Below are 18090 nucleotides of genomic sequence, written 5' to 3' on the forward strand. Positions count from 1 at the left end.
TCAAAGGTTAAAAGACAGAATTTCATGCTGCAGGAAGAACGCATCCTGCTTGTCTGTCGGACAGCACCTATTTTCTTGTCAAAGCCAAAGACAGCCAAGGTTAAAAATAAAATAACTCACCCTCAACTAACGTATGATGATCCTAAAAGAAATCACTAACAGCGTTTGGAAACCTCAGCAGTGAAGTGTATTTACCACCCTTGCAACTCAGGTCAGTTGGAATGAAGTTATCGATAACATCCAGAAAGAATTCTGCTCTGAAAGTGGAACCAGTCAGCAAGCAGTGAATGACATCATTTTACTAACAGTGGAAGAGAACTAGCATGCCTAAAGAAAACAACGTACAGAAGTGAATTGATTATAATGCACACGTTCCAGGAAGAAATTGGCAACAAAACCACCAGTCTCTTGTTATGTAAGAAAACATTTTTTAGGCCTTTATTTACAAAAGCTTTAAAAAGAAATACCCTCTGTTATGCAAATTATTTGTTGTTTAAAAAGGACCACCCAGTTACATCATCGTAACTCAATGAAAAAAAGGCGTTTGGTGTTGTGGGTTTTTTCTGAAGTACAAGGTAAAACAGAGTAATTTGGCGAACATTTGGAGATTTTTCTACTATTGATTTCTGTGTTGAACACACACATACGCGCGCACGCACACACAGGCACACAATGTCGCACATTCCATCATTTCAGGCTAGTATTTAGCTATTCAATACCAAAAATCCTTCCTGCACAACTGCTCCGTACACATGGTATGCAGAGTTAAGAACATCCTTTAGGGTCCTTTAAAACAATATATCTAAAATATATTGCTAAGGTATACTCAAAAATAAACTAGCATTACACTCCTCAGGTAACTTTATTAGCTATAAGTTATTTATATTTTGTTGTTTTACAACAAGTATCTGCAACAGCTGTCTTTGTATCGACTACAAAAGAGCACGATTTAATTGCCCTAATTTAATAATTCAATCAGTGGTGGGTTTTTTTTCAGATCTTTGGGTTTTATCTTTACCTAAACTGACTTTCAAAAATTATCAAATCATGTATTCAATAAATATGAATTCATAAAAAATATTTGGGGTATAACATTACTAGAATAAAAGCTAGAAGTTAATCAAGGGAAGTGCGCCATTACAAAATTCCTACTATTCCAATATCCTTCAAATCTTAGCTTAATGGCAAAATGCTAAAGCCAAAGCTGTTTTTCTCCTGAAGGGTGTAAAGCTGTTTTTTCAAGCTTCTTTCCCTCATCACAGAGCGGTTTTAAAGCAGCAGGCCAACCAGCAGTTGACATGTGCAGGATGTGCTTGACGACTGAACACTAGTAAAATAACAGCAGTTACTATGATATCAGTAGTTTCTTTTGCTCGAACAAATGCAGATTATGCAGCAAATAAGTCATGTTCTATGGGCTAAGATACCATGGAAATACAGTGTGAAGCTGCTGAGCTCGGAAGATGATTGTTTTCTATCTGAGGGCAAGAGAAAAAAAAAAAAAAACAAACAAAACTTGAAATAAAGCAGAGGATTTGAGTCAGTCGCCCTCTAAAGTGCAAATCTGATGGTCCACAATCTTGAATAGCTAAAGCGCCTGCATACTGGAAGGAACAGACATGAATGGGGAAGTTAGTTACAACCAGTGCGAGTTAATTTGGATAAGGGAGGGGAAAGAGGAAAAAAAAAAACTAAGACCAAAGACCAATATAAGTAAGTTTACCATACTGTTCATTTTGATTTAGCTTTCCCCTTCTCTCTGCCACACTGATCCTACACGTGCTTCTTTACAAATGGGCTAGTTATGACTCCAAAAGTAACCCATAAAATTATACATATCAATCAATATTAAGATCAAAATCTGTGATAGCAACAGTCAGGTTTAGTACATAGAAAGGCAGAAAAGAAAGTGTGCTGAGAAAGGGGGAAAAAAAGCCTTATTGTCCAAGGGGTTCAACCAGAGATAAAACCTATATACAAGCATGTGGAGCTCAAAAAGATGGCCTTTCCTTTCATGTCATGACTGTTTGTTGGCTTCTTCTTCGTAAGCATTTCCCGTGCCATTCTGTACATAAGATGACCCCGAACCAAGGCCATATAAGTGGCCACAATATTTGGCATCGTCAATGTGATCTTCAAAGAACATCTAGAGTGTGAAAAGAAAGACACAAATTATTGCCAAAGAAAAGGCCAAGTTCAAACAGAACTATAGAAAGGTTTAAAGACTTTTTAAAACTAAGTTTTTAAGTTACACATACATTGCTAAACAATTAAAAACATTTAAAAATGCACACTAAGCATAGTCATCTCTGCTGACTACTGCATCCTTACTTAGAAATGCTGTATTTAGAAAGAATCTCTGAAAGCACTGGAAAAAAAAACATCATAAACCATTTTTGTTTATTTAAACAAGTTATTTTCACTAAAACCCCATAATTCTATGAATAAGAGGCTTTGGGTAGACAAATTCAAGCAGGCAATTTGCCATGTTACAATCTGCGTTTTAAAGAAATGATGATGGGTTTGAACCTTTTCTCTAAAAAACTAACTAGAAAGTCAGTATTCTAGGTATGATTATCAGATACCTTTCCTTTATTTGCTTTGGATGTTGTTTCAAATTCGAGAGTAAAATACTAACGATACCATGCAGTTAGCAGCACCATGCTATGATGCTTGGATCACATCAGAAACAGAATCTTCTGCAGCCCACGACCTGCTCAACAATGTTAAGTTTCAGGGGAGGCAGAACAGTGTTACAATGAGCAAAGCAGATTAAACCACAGCACTTATTATTCACTTGTTATCTCATTAGCAGCTGGCAGAAACTTGTGGTCAGTTTCTCCTTTACACAAAAGACCAGATTACAGGAGGTAGAAGCCTCAGCATCCAGTACTAAAGCTTACTAAAGGATCAAGTTTGCTGTTTGTCACCTGTTTTGATATGGTCAATGACACCAACCCTGACAGATTGCCACATTCGGATGTCTGAGCATTTGTCCAGTGCAACTGCTTTCAAGACAAAGCCCCTTCATGAAAAATATCCTAGTATCTTCCTATTGTATGCAGACAAGTAGCAGTGATATGCACTGCTCGTAAGACTTAATTTCAACTTCTGTAAGACTTTAAATAACTGATATATACTCTTTTAGAATCTCAGTTAGTTTACCTGTGCTTATGCATGGTAAATTCAAGATGAAAGATGCATGGGCCTTTTTCCACAGCAGCCTGTGAGTCAGTGTTTAGCATGACCATACCAAAAGTGGCTAGCGAAAAAAGACCTGCTCTTTCCCTGGCACTAGGCCTCTCACAAGCAGCAGCAGACACTGGCTGGGTATTACAACTGAGAAGCAGGTCTGCAAAAAGCAGCCTGAGTACAGTCACTCCAAAAGGAGGCTGGCTCTAGCAGCTCCACTGCAACAACCACCTAAGAAAGAAATTTTGCAGAACAGGAAAGGAAAAAATAAAAATAAAAAATCCTTTTTCCATCATATGCCTGGCTTTGGGAAGCAATGCTCACAGCAACTAAGCAGGGAATTTGTAGGGCTAGTTCACACTTACTCTGGCAAAAATACAGTCTTGTATCTGTTAAGAAAGCAGAGATTCCCCGAAGCCCCTTAGAGACGTCTTTAAAATACAGCAGACTTATCAGCCATCAGCAAAGAACCAGCAATTCCCTCTATTACAGCAAGTTACTACTATGGAGATAAAACCAATACATCCACCTACTTCTCGCATTTTGAAAAAGGCCATTCCTGTGAGTAAAGAATCAGATCCTGCCTGATGCTGTGGTCCTATCCTTTCCAGCTCTAACTGCTCAGCCACTTCTTGTAATCCACCCTGAAAGAGAAAATATTTGTTAACTGCCACAGAACTGAAATTTGAAAACTGATTATCAGTATTTGGAAGAGCCCATTACACCAGACACACAACTTCAGGTATATTTTAACATTTGCACAGAAGCATAAGCAGGCACTATGCTAGACAGATACACACCTGGTGAATCCACATTTCAGTATCAAGAGCTGCATTAAAGTTCTGTGTCAGCGCTGCTTAAATAAAGCAACAAAACTACTACTGCTTCTTGTTCCAACCTGTCCAGTAAACAGATCTTGCTACTTAACAAAGCAAATCCTTTAAGGCATCAAAAGGACTGGCAATGCTGAAGAACAATACAAGGTGTTCCTGTAACCCTTCTATTTGAATGAAAGTTTAAAAGGTAAAAATAATGTTCTACAAACACAAGTATTCAAGTACTTACAAATGAGGCGCTCAGTTACAGTATCTAGGCTTCCTTTGAAATTGACTTTTCTCCCCACTTACCTTTCAACAATGAAGTTGAGGGTTGTTCACTTCCCTTTACAAAAAAATGAGAGCATCCTTAAGTATCTAGAAAACTACAGGGAATCCAGGAAAATGTTACACAGCAGGCATTTAGAAACAAGGAGGCCAAGTTTAAAAAAAAGGAAAAGGAGGAAAAGAGCACCCACTCCATCTCTACAAGATGTTCCACGCCTCTTTAAAGTTAGTTTCATTAACTGCTGTAAGAGGGTATGGGGAAATCATTTCCACAGAGTGGAAATGATTTTAAATAAAGACTACCGAGTATCTGAGGCAACCTGTCCTCATGCCCTTAACCTGCTTCAAGTGCAAGAAAGGAAGCACTAAGAGGCAAAAGTGTGTAACAGTAAAAGTTAGAACTGACACAGTAACAAAAGTCAAGTCTGACCAGAAAGTCAAACTTCGCATTATGAAGATTTCTACGAATCTTAGGACAAGAGCTTTGGGTTTGGGTTTCTGTTTCCTTTTAAAAATGGCAACTTCAGTAAAAACATTCCAAAGTAACATCAAGTAACCAACACTAGAAGCTGGTACAGGGATGTTTAGCTTTATTCTAGCTTGAACAGTACGAATATAGTTTGCATAAGTTTGAGAATGAGGCTATACAGATAGTCTAGATAAAAAACTGCTTTCTATCTCCCAGTAATTAGCCCCCAGTGTCCTCTGCTTTCTGCCTCCCAGTAATTAGGTATTGGAGTTTGCAACAGCAGTTAAACCTTCACCCTTTTCAAGGCACCATTTGCTGCTTCTAAACTCTTCTTTCTCAAGCTGCAACTTATCATCACGTTCTGCTACCTGTACAACTACACCAACTTCGAATAGCTTGGAAGAAAAAACACCCAATATTAGAAATCAACAATATTTACACAGTGGCTGCATGCTCTGCAACGTAGACATGGTAATTCAAAATTCACAGGAACAGGAGCCTAGAGAAGATTGCTTTGAAAATACCACCTCTGCTGACGTGTATCTAGTTGTATATATAGCATGCATCACTTGCAGGAGAGACCACTTCTTGGTCAGGAATTATAGAATAAAACCCAGCTGTATCCACAGATTATGAGGCTACTAAAATTCTCTTTCAGGACTTTTGCACTCCAGATAAGAACATCTTACTGTTGGGGGAGAAGGATGATAGAAAGGGACTCAAAACAAACATGAAACTAAAATGATTCACAAGGTATGAATTAGATCCCATCTTCCACTTGATAAATTAAAGAATTCCAGCTTTTCAGAGCATCAGTCTTTCAAGAAAAGGGCCAACAAAAATGTATATAACCACATGACCACAGTCAGCTGTATTTCAAACTCAATTTTCATGGCAATGCTACGAGAGTTCATTGCTCTATACAAACCCGCATATTAAAAACAAGGTTTCCAAAAAGGTCTACTCATCTTTATTAGAGTTGCCATTACTGTAAAAATATACGGAATTGACTACATAAAAAGACTTTTAGAGACCAAGCAAGAGTTTCACCTGTACGACGCTAACGTCTCAAGTTAAGTCCCAACTGCATGGCACTGAAATACACTCGTGTCCATCTGAGTAGCATACTGTGAATCCATAACTGCCTTAATCCCACAACAACAGCCTCGAAATCCTCGAGCATATTTCTCTTCTCAAGGCCAAAAATTCATTTTTGGATGTGTGGGGCATGGTGGAGGATGCACAGGGGACAAGTTACAGCAAGTCAGTGACTTCTGTATGAAAATAACTTAGACAAGTCAATAAAGGACAACTGCACAGCAGTTCAGTTCTCTGCCATTTAATAGAGATTGAATGTGACATACTTTTGGAGAAAGAGCATGCATTTTTAGTCACAACGCGGAACATTTAGCAACGCGTTTCAGAAAGCTGCACTCAGTACAAGTCCCACAATCATTTCATTGCTGGTGCTTAGAGGGGTAGGGTAGTCCACAGCCCTTCCCCTCCTCTCATGACTAGTCTGCAGGTTACAAGGAAGGATTAAGATTTACTGCAGGAAAGCTGACTACATGTTTAACTCTGAAAAATCATCCTTGTTCTTAAGGTGTGCTGAAATAAGACTCGTGAAGGTTTTTCTTATCTTGCATAATACATCCAGATCTCTAAACAATGCAAGTTGCATACAACTATATTAATTAAGTGACAGGAAATACAGTCCCTTCTCCCCAAACCCACTTGGAACATCACCTCTGGAATGGTGGTATGGAATATCACTCTGTCACCTTTCCCAGGTCACTAGAGTTAGACCATATATACTGTTCTTGACCACCACCAAAGATATCAGGTACTTTCCTTTACTAGGAGTGAGAAAATGAGAAGGATTTGTTGTTGTTGGGTTCATTGCCCCCACCCCTTTAAGGCACCTAAATGGTAACATTTATTTTTTTTTCTTCTAGTCTCTGTGGAGGAAAATCACTTCTAAAATGCCCTGTAATAACTAACCATTTGCCCAGCTGATTATACCAATACCTGGCCGAGCACAGGTAAATAAACTTTTCTTACTAACCAGAAGGGAGAGCTCCATTTCCAGCATCAATCTGGTTAACAAAAGGAATTGCACATCTTACTTCGCACACAACTAGGGTACTATTTAAAAGTGACAAGCTATTTATCTCGAAGACACAGAGGACTGCAAACCCACGCAGATCACTAGGTTAGCACGATGAAGTGGAAAGCCATTCCTCAGGATCTAGTTGTACTACAGTCAGTGCTCTCTTTTTTCTTCGGATTCTTATCAAGAACGCCTAAAAGATCGGGTTACTTTCCAAAAAAGCAGCAAGTCATGTATTGCCACAGATGAGCGACGGGCCTCATTTCAGCAGCAGTCCAGACTCTTACGGTTCTTTGGCAAGTAAAGTTGTTAACATCTGTAGCACCTTTCACTTTGCTGTCTTCCCCTTCAACATAGTTTGTTTCCATTAATTCTCCAGTCCACTTAAGTCTCCAAATTTTATGATAGAGTAAGCCAATTAGCAGCCCCAATGGCCTGACACGAGAGATTAATTTCTAGTACTGCATTTTTTCTAGAAGTCGCATGTTGCTCCTGAACATACGCTTTTCTTTATTTTTCCTTCTTGGACCATTTTAAACATTCTTCGCTCAACTTCTCTTCCCAAGAGGCTTGCACAGCATCATGGTTGCAATGACCTTTGTGAAGACGACCACAGCCCTTTAATGGACCGCACAATGAGGAAATAACAGCGTATGAAACCCATCAGTTCTTATGGCTCAGGGAGTGAAGGATTAATTCCAAACGTGGGTTTATCATCTGGCAACAAAGACTGGACACAGCTATAAATGTAGTAGCATCGTGCTATTGTTTAGTAAGCAGTTATAAAAGTTATTGTGTGCGCCTGCCTGCCTCTACTGATAGCCTTTAATACTAAACACACAAAATTTGAGAGAAAAGTGCTGATTAACGGTACTATCAAAGCAAAAAAAAGAAGAAAAAAAGGAAAATAAGAATACAGAACATAAGTTAGTATCAGTAAGTATTTCCTCCCCAAAAAAGTTGGTTCTGAGCCATTAGCAGATTACTTACCTTCAGATTTTTGCAGCTCTTCATGAGATACTTTACATCATAGATGACAGGGAAAAACAATCGCAGTATCTCAAAGAAGTCCAGCTCTTCTTCAGGTAAATTAGAGTTGGTCAGGATTTTGATTAGATAGCCAAAGTCATATCCACTGCAAATTGACAAGAAAAACAATGCAGTCAAATAACTTAAAAGCACCCTTTTCACTTCCAATATCAAGACTATTACATGTTAAAAGGAAGGCATTTTGCCAGTTTGCAATGCAATTTAGACCGACTCTTAAAAAGACTGAGCCATAATGTAAATGGCCTCATTGCAGCTTCCAGAGAAAACATTTTAACTTAGTCTCAAGGAGGTCAAGTGAAGAAGCAAAAAAAATAAAACCAAATCTGCCTGTAGGAGCTTCTCCAAACTCTGGAACAAGGTAGTGCTGACGGAGCTTCATCTGGGAACAAGAACTTAAACAGGAAGACTCCTAGCTGGTTCCCTGGACTGGAGTTCCTCTCTACAAGTGGAAAGAGAGGAAAAAACTTTTCTAGTTCTTTGAAATCCAAAGGAAGCATTAGCTTCCACAAGAGCCAACACATTTTTATGCCTGGAGGTAAGGTTCATCCTCAGCAGTGCAGAAGAAGGGGCTGTCTTTCAGCTTTCCCAATTAAATCAGCATAGACAGACAGCTGACAACTTTCAATACAAGTGAATGGGTGGCCACCATAGGCTCCAAAATCCCAGTTTACGTTGTCACGTTTGTTCTTGGCTGAATGAGAATCATACTCCAAACCAGTAATGTTGCAACATGGACAAAGCTCGACTGGGGCCTTTCAGCTTTAACTGTGAGGTGAGCAATACCAAAGATGCAAATCAGCAGAAAGCACTGTCCTACCGACCCTGCAGGAATTTAGCACCCACTTAGACCCGTGACTTCTGAGGGAGGCTTCAGGCCTTAGCTCACTCCCTCATGGTAAAGAGGATTGGTTTTTGTATCTTTTGTATATGACAGAGATCTCTACATCTCCTTGATTTTACAGGTTTCTAGACCAAAAGTAGGAAGTCTTGAACACACAAGGAGCGACTGGACTGGTTCCTGTGAGCGCGTTAATACAAGATACGAACTACTGCAGCTCTCCCAAGGGGCTTTCCAGTACGCTAAATAGGAATTTCAAGCTGAATGAATCCTGCACTGCATCTGGTGCTTTGAAGGTGGGCTGGCAGCATTCCATGCTCCACACCAGCAGCCACTGGCCAGGGAGCAAAGGAGCCAAAGACTTTCAGCCAAGTCTTAAAACGTAAAAACTTGTAGCATGCTTCACAAAACAGCAGCTGGGAAGCTTACTTTTATTAGATCACCTACGGCAGCAGGGTTGGGAGGGGAAGAGAGGGAGGTCTGTATCAGCATAAAGCCTTTTCCTTGTTCCATAGAACAGGGAAAAAAGACATTAGCAAAACAGAGGCTGTTTAGAAGGATGCAGAAAAACAAAAACAAACAAAAAAAGGACACACCAGCAATGTGCTCTTCAAGATTAAGGCGACTCACTCCTCAAGAGACTAAGCTCTCCTCTCTAGTGAGCTTACTTATTAACGCACTGAATTCCTGACGTTTGTCATTCTTGTGACTCAAACAAAACACCTCTATCAAAACTTTTTATGTAACAAAACAATACTTGTGCCGCTCCTGCTCCAAAAAATATTTGGCCCTTCCAAAAATACGTGTGACTGGATTACTGGAAAATGGATGTTCTCAAACACCTCTGAATTCTATGAAGAAGGAAATACCGTAAGAAAAGCCAAAGGATTCATTTAGTGTTTGTATTGAGAAGGAGCAGGCTATCATAAGTTAGCAATTATGATGAATTATATATAAGATTTTTTTTTTTTCTGCTGGAGATTGTAGCAGACACATTCATTTTGGAATCTTCACACAGAAAGAAGGCACAGGATACATGAACAGTGGACTTATTTAACAGACGGGATTACCCTTCTATTATTTGGCAGCATTCAATCAGATGTCCATTCTTGGATCCTAAACATGGGCTAAGATTTAGTCAGCTCAACCAAATTCTCTTTCACATTCCTTAAGTTCCAGCTGCTTGCACTTAGTCCCATTGTGCTCATATAAAACGAACACAAAACTGTGCTTTACTGTTCATGGTGCAGTATCAAGGCATTTACATTATCTTTTAGTCCTCTTTTAAGGCTTAATATGCTCCAGTCACCCAAACTTACACAGACATAAGAACAGTGACTCCAATTCAAGACTACGATAATTTTTAGTTCAAAAAAAATTGAGTGGCCACTGCTAAATTGTTAACAGAAGGGTAGGAAAGTCCACAGTGAGCAATTATGTAATTACCTGCTCATTAGTGAAGTTTTCTTCTAATCCTCTAACAGACAATTAGCGGTTGGCTTATACCCTGGAGCACAGAAGCTTCCTTTCCTTAAAGAGCTTTCACCGTTTCTAATATAATCACTTGAAGTTAGCAACAGCAGCTAGCCACAGTCCCTGGAGCTACAGAGCACCATAAGCAGGCTTACAACCACTCAATCAATACAGACAGCTCTAGGCAACAAGACCATCAAGAAAAGATCAAATGTGACTATTCCTTCCCCTTATTATCCAGAAAAAATTAAATCAAAAATCAGATAGCCAATTAGCAATGAGCTTTACTCAAGTACAAATGGCCTCTGAAATAAACCAAAACCTGACAGGGCTGAAAAAGATTTCATTTTATAACTAGCTATAAATTCACTCAGAAACAAGCCAGCAAATTGAATTTTACTAATAGTTAGACACAAATGATTAATGAAATGCGATGGCTAGGAACTTTCCAGCTTCCCCAAAACATTTGGGTTAACAGGCACATAAGAAGTGTCTCCTGAGGTAGATTGAGAAGGCTGCACACCGGTGGACGCTCAACGCTTCAGCATATCCGTCAACCAAACACCCCAAAACCAGCATTTGAGCCCTTGTGTTTTATAACTGGCTAGACCACCAGGCATCCACAGCTCTCTTGGCTGTGATGAGAAGTAGGAACTCAGTGCTTGCCCTCCCTCTCATCAACTCAAGTATATTTTTATACACACACACAAAATAACGTAGTCTCTTATGAAGTTGCAAAACGTCTCTTCTCTCATGCCTGACAGAACCACAGATCCACACAGATTTGCCAATAGGTCGGGATGCCAAAGCAGCTACATCAAATGCAGATGGAAAACATAACGGGAAAACTATTTCAGAAACTAAGAGATTAGAAAAAAAAACGCATGACTTCCAGGAAGTTGAAGACTGGGAAGTGAAACACCACCAAAACACAACCTCTCACTCTGAGACCCCCAGAAATTTTGGGGGCTGGTACTAATTAAAACTTTTTGAGGAAGCAGAAGTAAGCAGAAGCCAGCAACTATCATGCACAATCTTTACACTATTGAAAAGACTACTGCATGGAAACATACACAAAACAGATTTTCAACTAAGCTGTCATGATGTTAAAGCTTCCACTGATAAAAAATAAACACAAGCAATCTAAGCTGTATTTATAAACAACTGTTTGCTATTCTTTTGTGGCATCTTTGGTGACCTGTGGTCACTTCATAGCTATGCACAGTCTTTGCATCCCCAGAATTTCAGCCATTACTCCCAGGCTTTGTGCTTAAGATAACCTCAGCGTGCTTTGTCAGGTGAAAAGCCTTGAACACTGACTTCAAACAGAGCTGCAGACAATCAGTGTTTGTCAAACACTTGCTAGAATTAGAATGTCTTAAGAGGATTTCTAAAGGCATTTTCAATGAAATCCACAAGAGAAACTCCTTTTAGCAGATGCAAATGAACTTCAAAGGTATTCGAGAAACATGATGCAAATTGCGCTACTAAAAATGCCATTAGTGCAGTTTGCACTACACTTCCACCAGTACGGAATCACAGAATATCCCGAGTTGGAAGGGACCCACAAGGATCGTCAGGTCCAAGAGTATTAGCAAGGAATCACACAATCAGTATAATTACACTTTAAAAAGAATACCTGGTGTAAAAATGTCTCCTGTTCTTTTGCTAGTATTAGCACAGCTTTCACTGGTTCCTTAAAGTTAATAACCTATGCTGGAGAAACAATGTTTTGCAGGTATAGCTGCTTCTACGTGGCAGCTTCTGTTCAAACACTTGTTACAGGCTTAATGTGAACCCCTGCTCTTCTCCTGAACCATCCCATTTATTTTTTAACTGCAGTCACGTGTAAATCACAAATACACATATAATAATGGATTTAAGAAGCTGAAAGAAACTTAATTCGACACTGATTCAGCATTTGTAGTTATTTTGACAGTTCATGGCACTCTTCTTCCACTATTTTCCCCAGGGTGTTGCCATAGTAGCAAGACAGCAAAAGTAAGGTTATTTTGGAGTCACACTGTGAGTCAAGACAGCTATGAGTGGAAGATATTGTAAGCAGATTAGGCAACAAGATCCTCTTTCAGTATGCTTAAAGTCAGTCTAGCTGAAATAATGTTTCTACTAAGCAAGTCAAAGCTATGAATTCTGCAGCATTCGGCAACAGGCTGAATAAAAACCAGCATGCTTCTTTACAATGGCTGGCAGCAGTTGTTGAGCATGCACAGAAGACTTACAACCTCTTTGCAAGTTGTTACTGTATAGCAATTTCAGAAAAACAAATCTCAGGTACTAGCAGCCCCATACAAAATTTGGCAAGTTTTCTTTTCTATTTTCAGCAATCTTTTGAACCTTTCTACTTCTCAGTATAAAGGCACAAAGTTCCATACAGAGCACCATGGCTTTGCTAGGTGTCAAAATGTATATAACGTGCCTTTCTAGGCATCCAGGAAGAAAAAGCCTTTTGTTCTTTTAAGTCTGTATTTACGTGGAGTTGGGAATGGGGTTGTTACCGGTTTTTTGGCGTTTGTTTTTGTTTTTTCTCCCATTTCCACCAGGGAAAGTGGAGAATCACTTTCCTTGTAATGTGCAGCTTTCTACCATTACCTTACATTCCTTACTAAAGCAATCAGTATTTTTTGGTTGCTTAATGACTTGTATACTTCCGATTTCACATGCATTTCTCCTGTCCAAGGCTTAATTGTTTAGGATGAAGAAATGGGTGGGCTGCTTACCAGCCAGCATTTAAGGTGTCAACTTACACGCATTACATAGCAATGAGCCTCTAAAGCCACTGCTGCCTGCAAGAAGTGCAAATTATCTCTGGCATGTACAATGACCATTGCGTGAGTTTTAAAGTCTTCAATCTTACCAACACCAGAAAATCTTTTATATCTTGATAGATTCATGGCTACTTAGCATTGTCATTTGTATTTCTACTTGAAAAACAGGTTCCCGCAATGGAAGGAGTGGTAAAATATATTCATTGCTGCAGTCAGAATGAAGACTTATAATGGTTCTTCTTCTAATCTGAAGGATTTCATCTACTAAGATTCCTAGAAGATTTATAACAAATTTAAAGGCGCTTTATAAAACTCTTCACTAATAATTCTGAGGTCTCTCCCATGAGACAAACCCTATTTGCTGAAGAACTGCTTACAAATAGCTTGCTTTTATCGCTGTTACCATTATTACTTACACCTGCCATACTAAAAGATACAATGCCACCTGCTGGCTTAGGAGTTTAATGTATTTTGAGTTTAGTTTTCTGGTTAGAATGTAATCAGCTATGAAAACAAAATGTCATTACCACCCTGTACGCTCTGTTCTTTTAATACTCTACAGTGCCATACATGTCACAGCAGAAATACATTTCTCAGACTTACCAAACAAGATATAAACTAGCAGATGTATATCATATGAGACACCAGATCCGAAATCCAAGCTCTAGAATTCATCAATCAACACAGACAATTCAAATACTTAACACGCAAAATTTACCTGTGAAATGAAAGCCACTTGACTCCTTCACAAAGTACAACTCCTGATGTCATAAGCAGTTCTGCAAAGTATTGCGTCTCAATTCCTTCTTCCTCATGCTTTTTAAACTGGATTCCAGATGTTGTTAACAGCTCAATGGAGTCCTGTGCATACATATCTTCTCTAAAACAGAAGAGAAAGAAATTTTCCAAACGTACAGACCTCAGTGACTATAAACGGGGTAACGTTTTTTCCTGTTCACTCCACAGATGACTTTAACTAGGGAAACAACTTGGCTTTATTCCATGTTTATTACAAAAACAACAATTTTCACAGCTTTTGTTAACCTTCACTTGCAGTTCATCATTCCTAGCACCCCTGTTCTTGTCTCCTTCACAACAGCCTACTTCCTATCACCTAGAACCCTTCCTATCACCCTTTTGCAAACTCCACAGAGAAAAGCATGTGTATGAACACCAGTATTTTACCCAACAACATCTGTTACTTAAACTGTAACAAAATAAATGTAATAGTTCAGGCACTAACATCTGTTAAGGAACTAAGAGCAGTACACTCCAGATCCCAGGTACTGTTTTTTCCATCCCTGTCTTGTCATCTGTGATTTAAGTTTGCATAAATATTTAGACACATGCTCATCAAAACTTTGTCACTACAACTGGAAATTAAGTACTTGCCCTATCAACTCAACCCCTGAAGTTCAGGTAGCCTACCATTTTTGCTCTAAACCACCAACTTCAATTTTTCTTTAACAGCCAGGTCTGGGACCTATAGCTTAACAGGAGAGGGAAAAAAAAATCCTTTATGCTGGCCGGCTTGATCCCTTTTATCAGTGTATTTGTTCCATTTGTCACTAGTGTTTTTGTGAGCTCTTCGGTATTTTGTGATGAAGTGGACAGAGCTTTTTTCTCTCTGAAGTATAAACTGTATCATAAGAAATACACAGAATGCCTAACTGAAAAAAAAAAAAAAAGCAAAAGGTGGCTCTTCTTAGACAATATTCATATTGCTGTCCACAACAGCCTATTCTGCAAAGTCTCTTCAGTGTACAGATTTTAATGAAAAAAAAAATAATCCAATTTTAATGAAAAAAAATAATCCAAAGATGAAACATACTAGGCAACCCAACACACCAAACCTGACTGTTGGATCCAGTTGTAGGCTTCATACTTCCTCAGAGCAAGTCATCGTTCATCAGAACATAGACACACATTCTCTTTTTTCCTCCCTCTCACACAGCTGCTCATTAGCTCTCCAGCTTTAAGGCATCAGCTTCCTAACACCTGTCCATTTCCGTAACACATTCAAGAACCCATCCAAAACAAACACGCCTATATGCCTATGTTTTTTTTTTAAAAAAACAGTTTATTCTTGTTTGTTCTCTGCACTCATCAGGTGGATAGTTATTTTATAGAAATATTTACGCTCTTTAAAAATAAATGACCTAGCAGGAATGACAGGAAAAAAAAAAGTTGCTTTCTTCTAGGAAGAGTCAACAGCTGTTTTGCTTTGGGAGAAGAACACTTGGCATGGTGCCACTTCCCAAAAGGAAGTTTAGTAACAGACAAAAATAAGTCATTTTTCCATTCCTGTTCTAAATATTCATATTTGACGCAGCTCTTATCTAGCTTACCATATTATAAAATTCGCCCCTTCAATGAACTAGCAACAAGTCAGCCAGATGACTACCTAGATCTGGCCACACTAAACTTTATCTATGCAGCATCTGGAACAAATGGATGGAAAACCACATTTGTTTTCAATTGCTTGACATTGATAGACCTTTGAAACATGGAAAATTAATAAAACATAACCCAGGCTCTTCTTCCCAGATCACAGTTTGGATCCTCCTCTTTCTCCTGTACTCAGCAGGATTGGCATATTCTTCCAAGAGGTAACTTCCATCCAGCAAGTTATATGGCCAAGCAAGTTGAGATAACAAAATATCAAATCTGTGCTTCCTTTCAAGGGATGCTTCAAACAAAACTAAAAAGAGCACGTTATTCCTCAGACCAGACAGATCTGTGACAAGACACAGCGCTGCTTGTTTAGAAAAGCAAGAAGATCAAGAGGGGCAGCAGCAGGCTTTCTTCATAAGAATCATGATTACTTTGAAAAGAATCTTTTTATCTGCCGGTTCTCTAAACTTCCTTTGTAGGCTGCAATTTTAACTCGTGTATATCGAGCTTTCCAGTGATTGGCCTGTAACGCTGCCAAAAATCCCCAAGCCTTCAACACATTTAAATTTGAGAAGTGTTTGCTCTGATACTTATATCAGGCCATATGAGAACCTGTCAGACCAATTATATTTACTTAGGAAGAGTCAAGATACTGTTTTAGCTGCTTTAGTAACTTTGTCAACTGCTGCTAGATATAATTAGAACTCCACACAGGTGTCTCATCCCGCTGGGAAAGTCACATTCATACTTACACGTTTATCACTGATAAAAAGCATGTTCTGAAATGAAGTCACAAAACTACTCTGACCGACAGGAAAAATAACCTTGCTTTTTAAACACCACATTGCACCAAAAAAAAAAGAATCTGGAGCAGAGATCTCTGCAAGCATTATGCTATGAAATCAAGACCCCCCCTTTCAACCCACTATAGAATTAAACAGAGTAATGAATAGCAGCGTTTGTTTACAAAACACAAGAAAAGCTGCTACATTATAAAAAACAACATGCCACTTCTCTAACAACTGGTAGGAGTCAAACTGTGTTTAGGAAGAAGTACTTTGAAATGCTAAATATGAAAATGCAGAGCTAACTTTTGCACTGAACATAAACGCATCATTCAAAAACATTTGTTGAAACAACTTAGCATTTCTGATTAAGCTACTAATGGCAAGATAGAGAGCACACAAATGAGGCAAGAAAGCACACGTTTGGCTGACAAAAGATCTCCTCGCATAAAGCTTTCCAATCGGTAGATAAAAACAGTTGAAACTTTTACAGCCTGTAGTGCATTATCAGTATCAGTAAGTCAGAAACATACATCCAATTATGTAATTAGAGATTTAACACTTACGTTAAATTAAATTTAAAATTAAATTGCCAAGTTGAAGTTCCTGGAGGGTATTCCCCTTGCTCATTCATAAATGTCAGTCCTAGTTGAATTATTTTTAGCAAGTCGACATTACAGCGTAATAATTGGTACTGATAGTCTGCATTGCTTCTGAATTCTCCAATAGGCCTTGCAACTACTCCTGGAAATTCTGTGTCCTGTAAGAACAGAAGGAAAATTTTAACAAGAGACACCCAAAAAAACTCAGTGCTCAGTTTTAGTAAAGCGTATCTCAAGCCCCGAACAATTTCATGGCTAAAGAACACGGTGAGTAAGCATAGCTTTTGGAGGTAATAGATTACAATCTAAATGTTTAAGCATTAATTCATCATTAAAATTCCACCCTTTTTTCCAAGACAGATTGATAAATGACTTTAGTAAGGTAAAATTTACTAACATCAAATGAAATCGTTGTGGTTTTTACAGCAACTTCCTAGATAAACAGCACGTGCCCGCTTACCATAGCTACATAGTTATACTTCCGTATAACCTGGCGGATCTTCTTCATCTCTTCGTCCAAGTTACAAGCCCAAACTTCACAGATTCTTTGGCTATGGTCTACGGTAGCTGCTGGCATAGTGGGGGGCTTTAGAGACCATACATCAAAAGGTACACTTGACTGAGGATCAGTGTCATAAAGAGGACCTTATTTCCCTTTTTTTTTTTTTGTTTTTTTAACCTAAGAGACAAATAAAGCATTACGTTTTTATTTCTTAGTTATGGGAAGAAGAAACGCTTAGAGATACGGACAAGGCTTGTTCGCCAATGGCTCGTAAAAGCAGCGTGGCTCGGCCCCCGACCCCCCGCAGGTCTCAGATGCACGAGGTGAGGCAGGGAAGCAGACCCCCCGAGCGGAAAGGGGCTCAAACGAAGCCTCCCGGCCGCAGCCCAACGCCCCGAAGGGGCAACCCCGGGGCTCAGCGGGGCGCTCGGCCCCCCCCTCACGCGACCAGCCACGGGGCCGCCGTTAGGCCCGGAGCAGGCCGCGCACCGGGCCCGGCTCCTCCCCACCCCCCCAGGGCCCCACCGAGGGCCTCAAACCCCCCCGAGGGCAGCGCAGCGAGGCCGGCGGCCGGCCCGGGGCCTCCCTCCCGCTCCGGGGGCGGCCTCGGAGAGGCCTCCCCGGAGGCCCCGCGGGGGGCCCGCACTCACCCTCGGGGCCGTCTCCGGGGGAGGGGAGGGCCGGGCCAGGCCAGGCCAGGCCGGGCCGGGTGCTGCGAGGCCCCGCGGCGGCCCCGCCGGCCCGGAGCCGCGAGTGGGCGCGCAGCAGGCACGGAGCGCCGCCCCC

At 39.9% G+C, this 18090-nt stretch overlaps 1 protein-coding gene across 3 annotated transcripts; it reads right to left on the reverse strand.

Annotated features, from left to right (window-relative positions):
* Positions 1–408: 408 nt before the first annotated feature.
* Positions 409–18087, reverse strand: CNOT7 (CCR4-NOT transcription complex subunit 7). Of its 3 annotated transcripts, none has more exons than XM_035326126.1 (7): positions 17952–18087; positions 17263–17472; positions 16767–16960; positions 13740–13901; positions 7865–8009; positions 3726–3836; positions 409–2146 (listed from the first exon to the last, which is right to left on the reverse strand). In XM_035326126.1, the coding sequence occupies exons 2-7, from the start codon at positions 17377–17379 to the stop codon at positions 2018–2020; spliced, it is 858 nt and encodes a 285-aa protein (XP_035182017.1). In that variant the 5' UTR covers positions 17380–17472; positions 17952–18087; the 3' UTR covers positions 409–2017. The 3 variants fall into 3 exon arrangements, with proteins under 3 accessions (XP_035182017.1, XP_035182016.1, XP_035182015.1); XM_035326125.1 differs by having other exon boundaries at positions 17263–17479; positions 17952–18085; XM_035326124.1 differs by having other exon boundaries at positions 17263–17481; positions 17949–18083.
* Between the last annotated feature and the right edge of the window lie 3 nt (positions 18088–18090).

The sequence above is a fragment of the Oxyura jamaicensis genome, chromosome 4, assembly GCF_011077185.1.
Source record: "Oxyura jamaicensis isolate SHBP4307 breed ruddy duck chromosome 4, BPBGC_Ojam_1.0, whole genome shotgun sequence".
NCBI lineage: Eukaryota > Metazoa > Chordata > Aves > Anseriformes > Anatidae > Oxyura > Oxyura jamaicensis.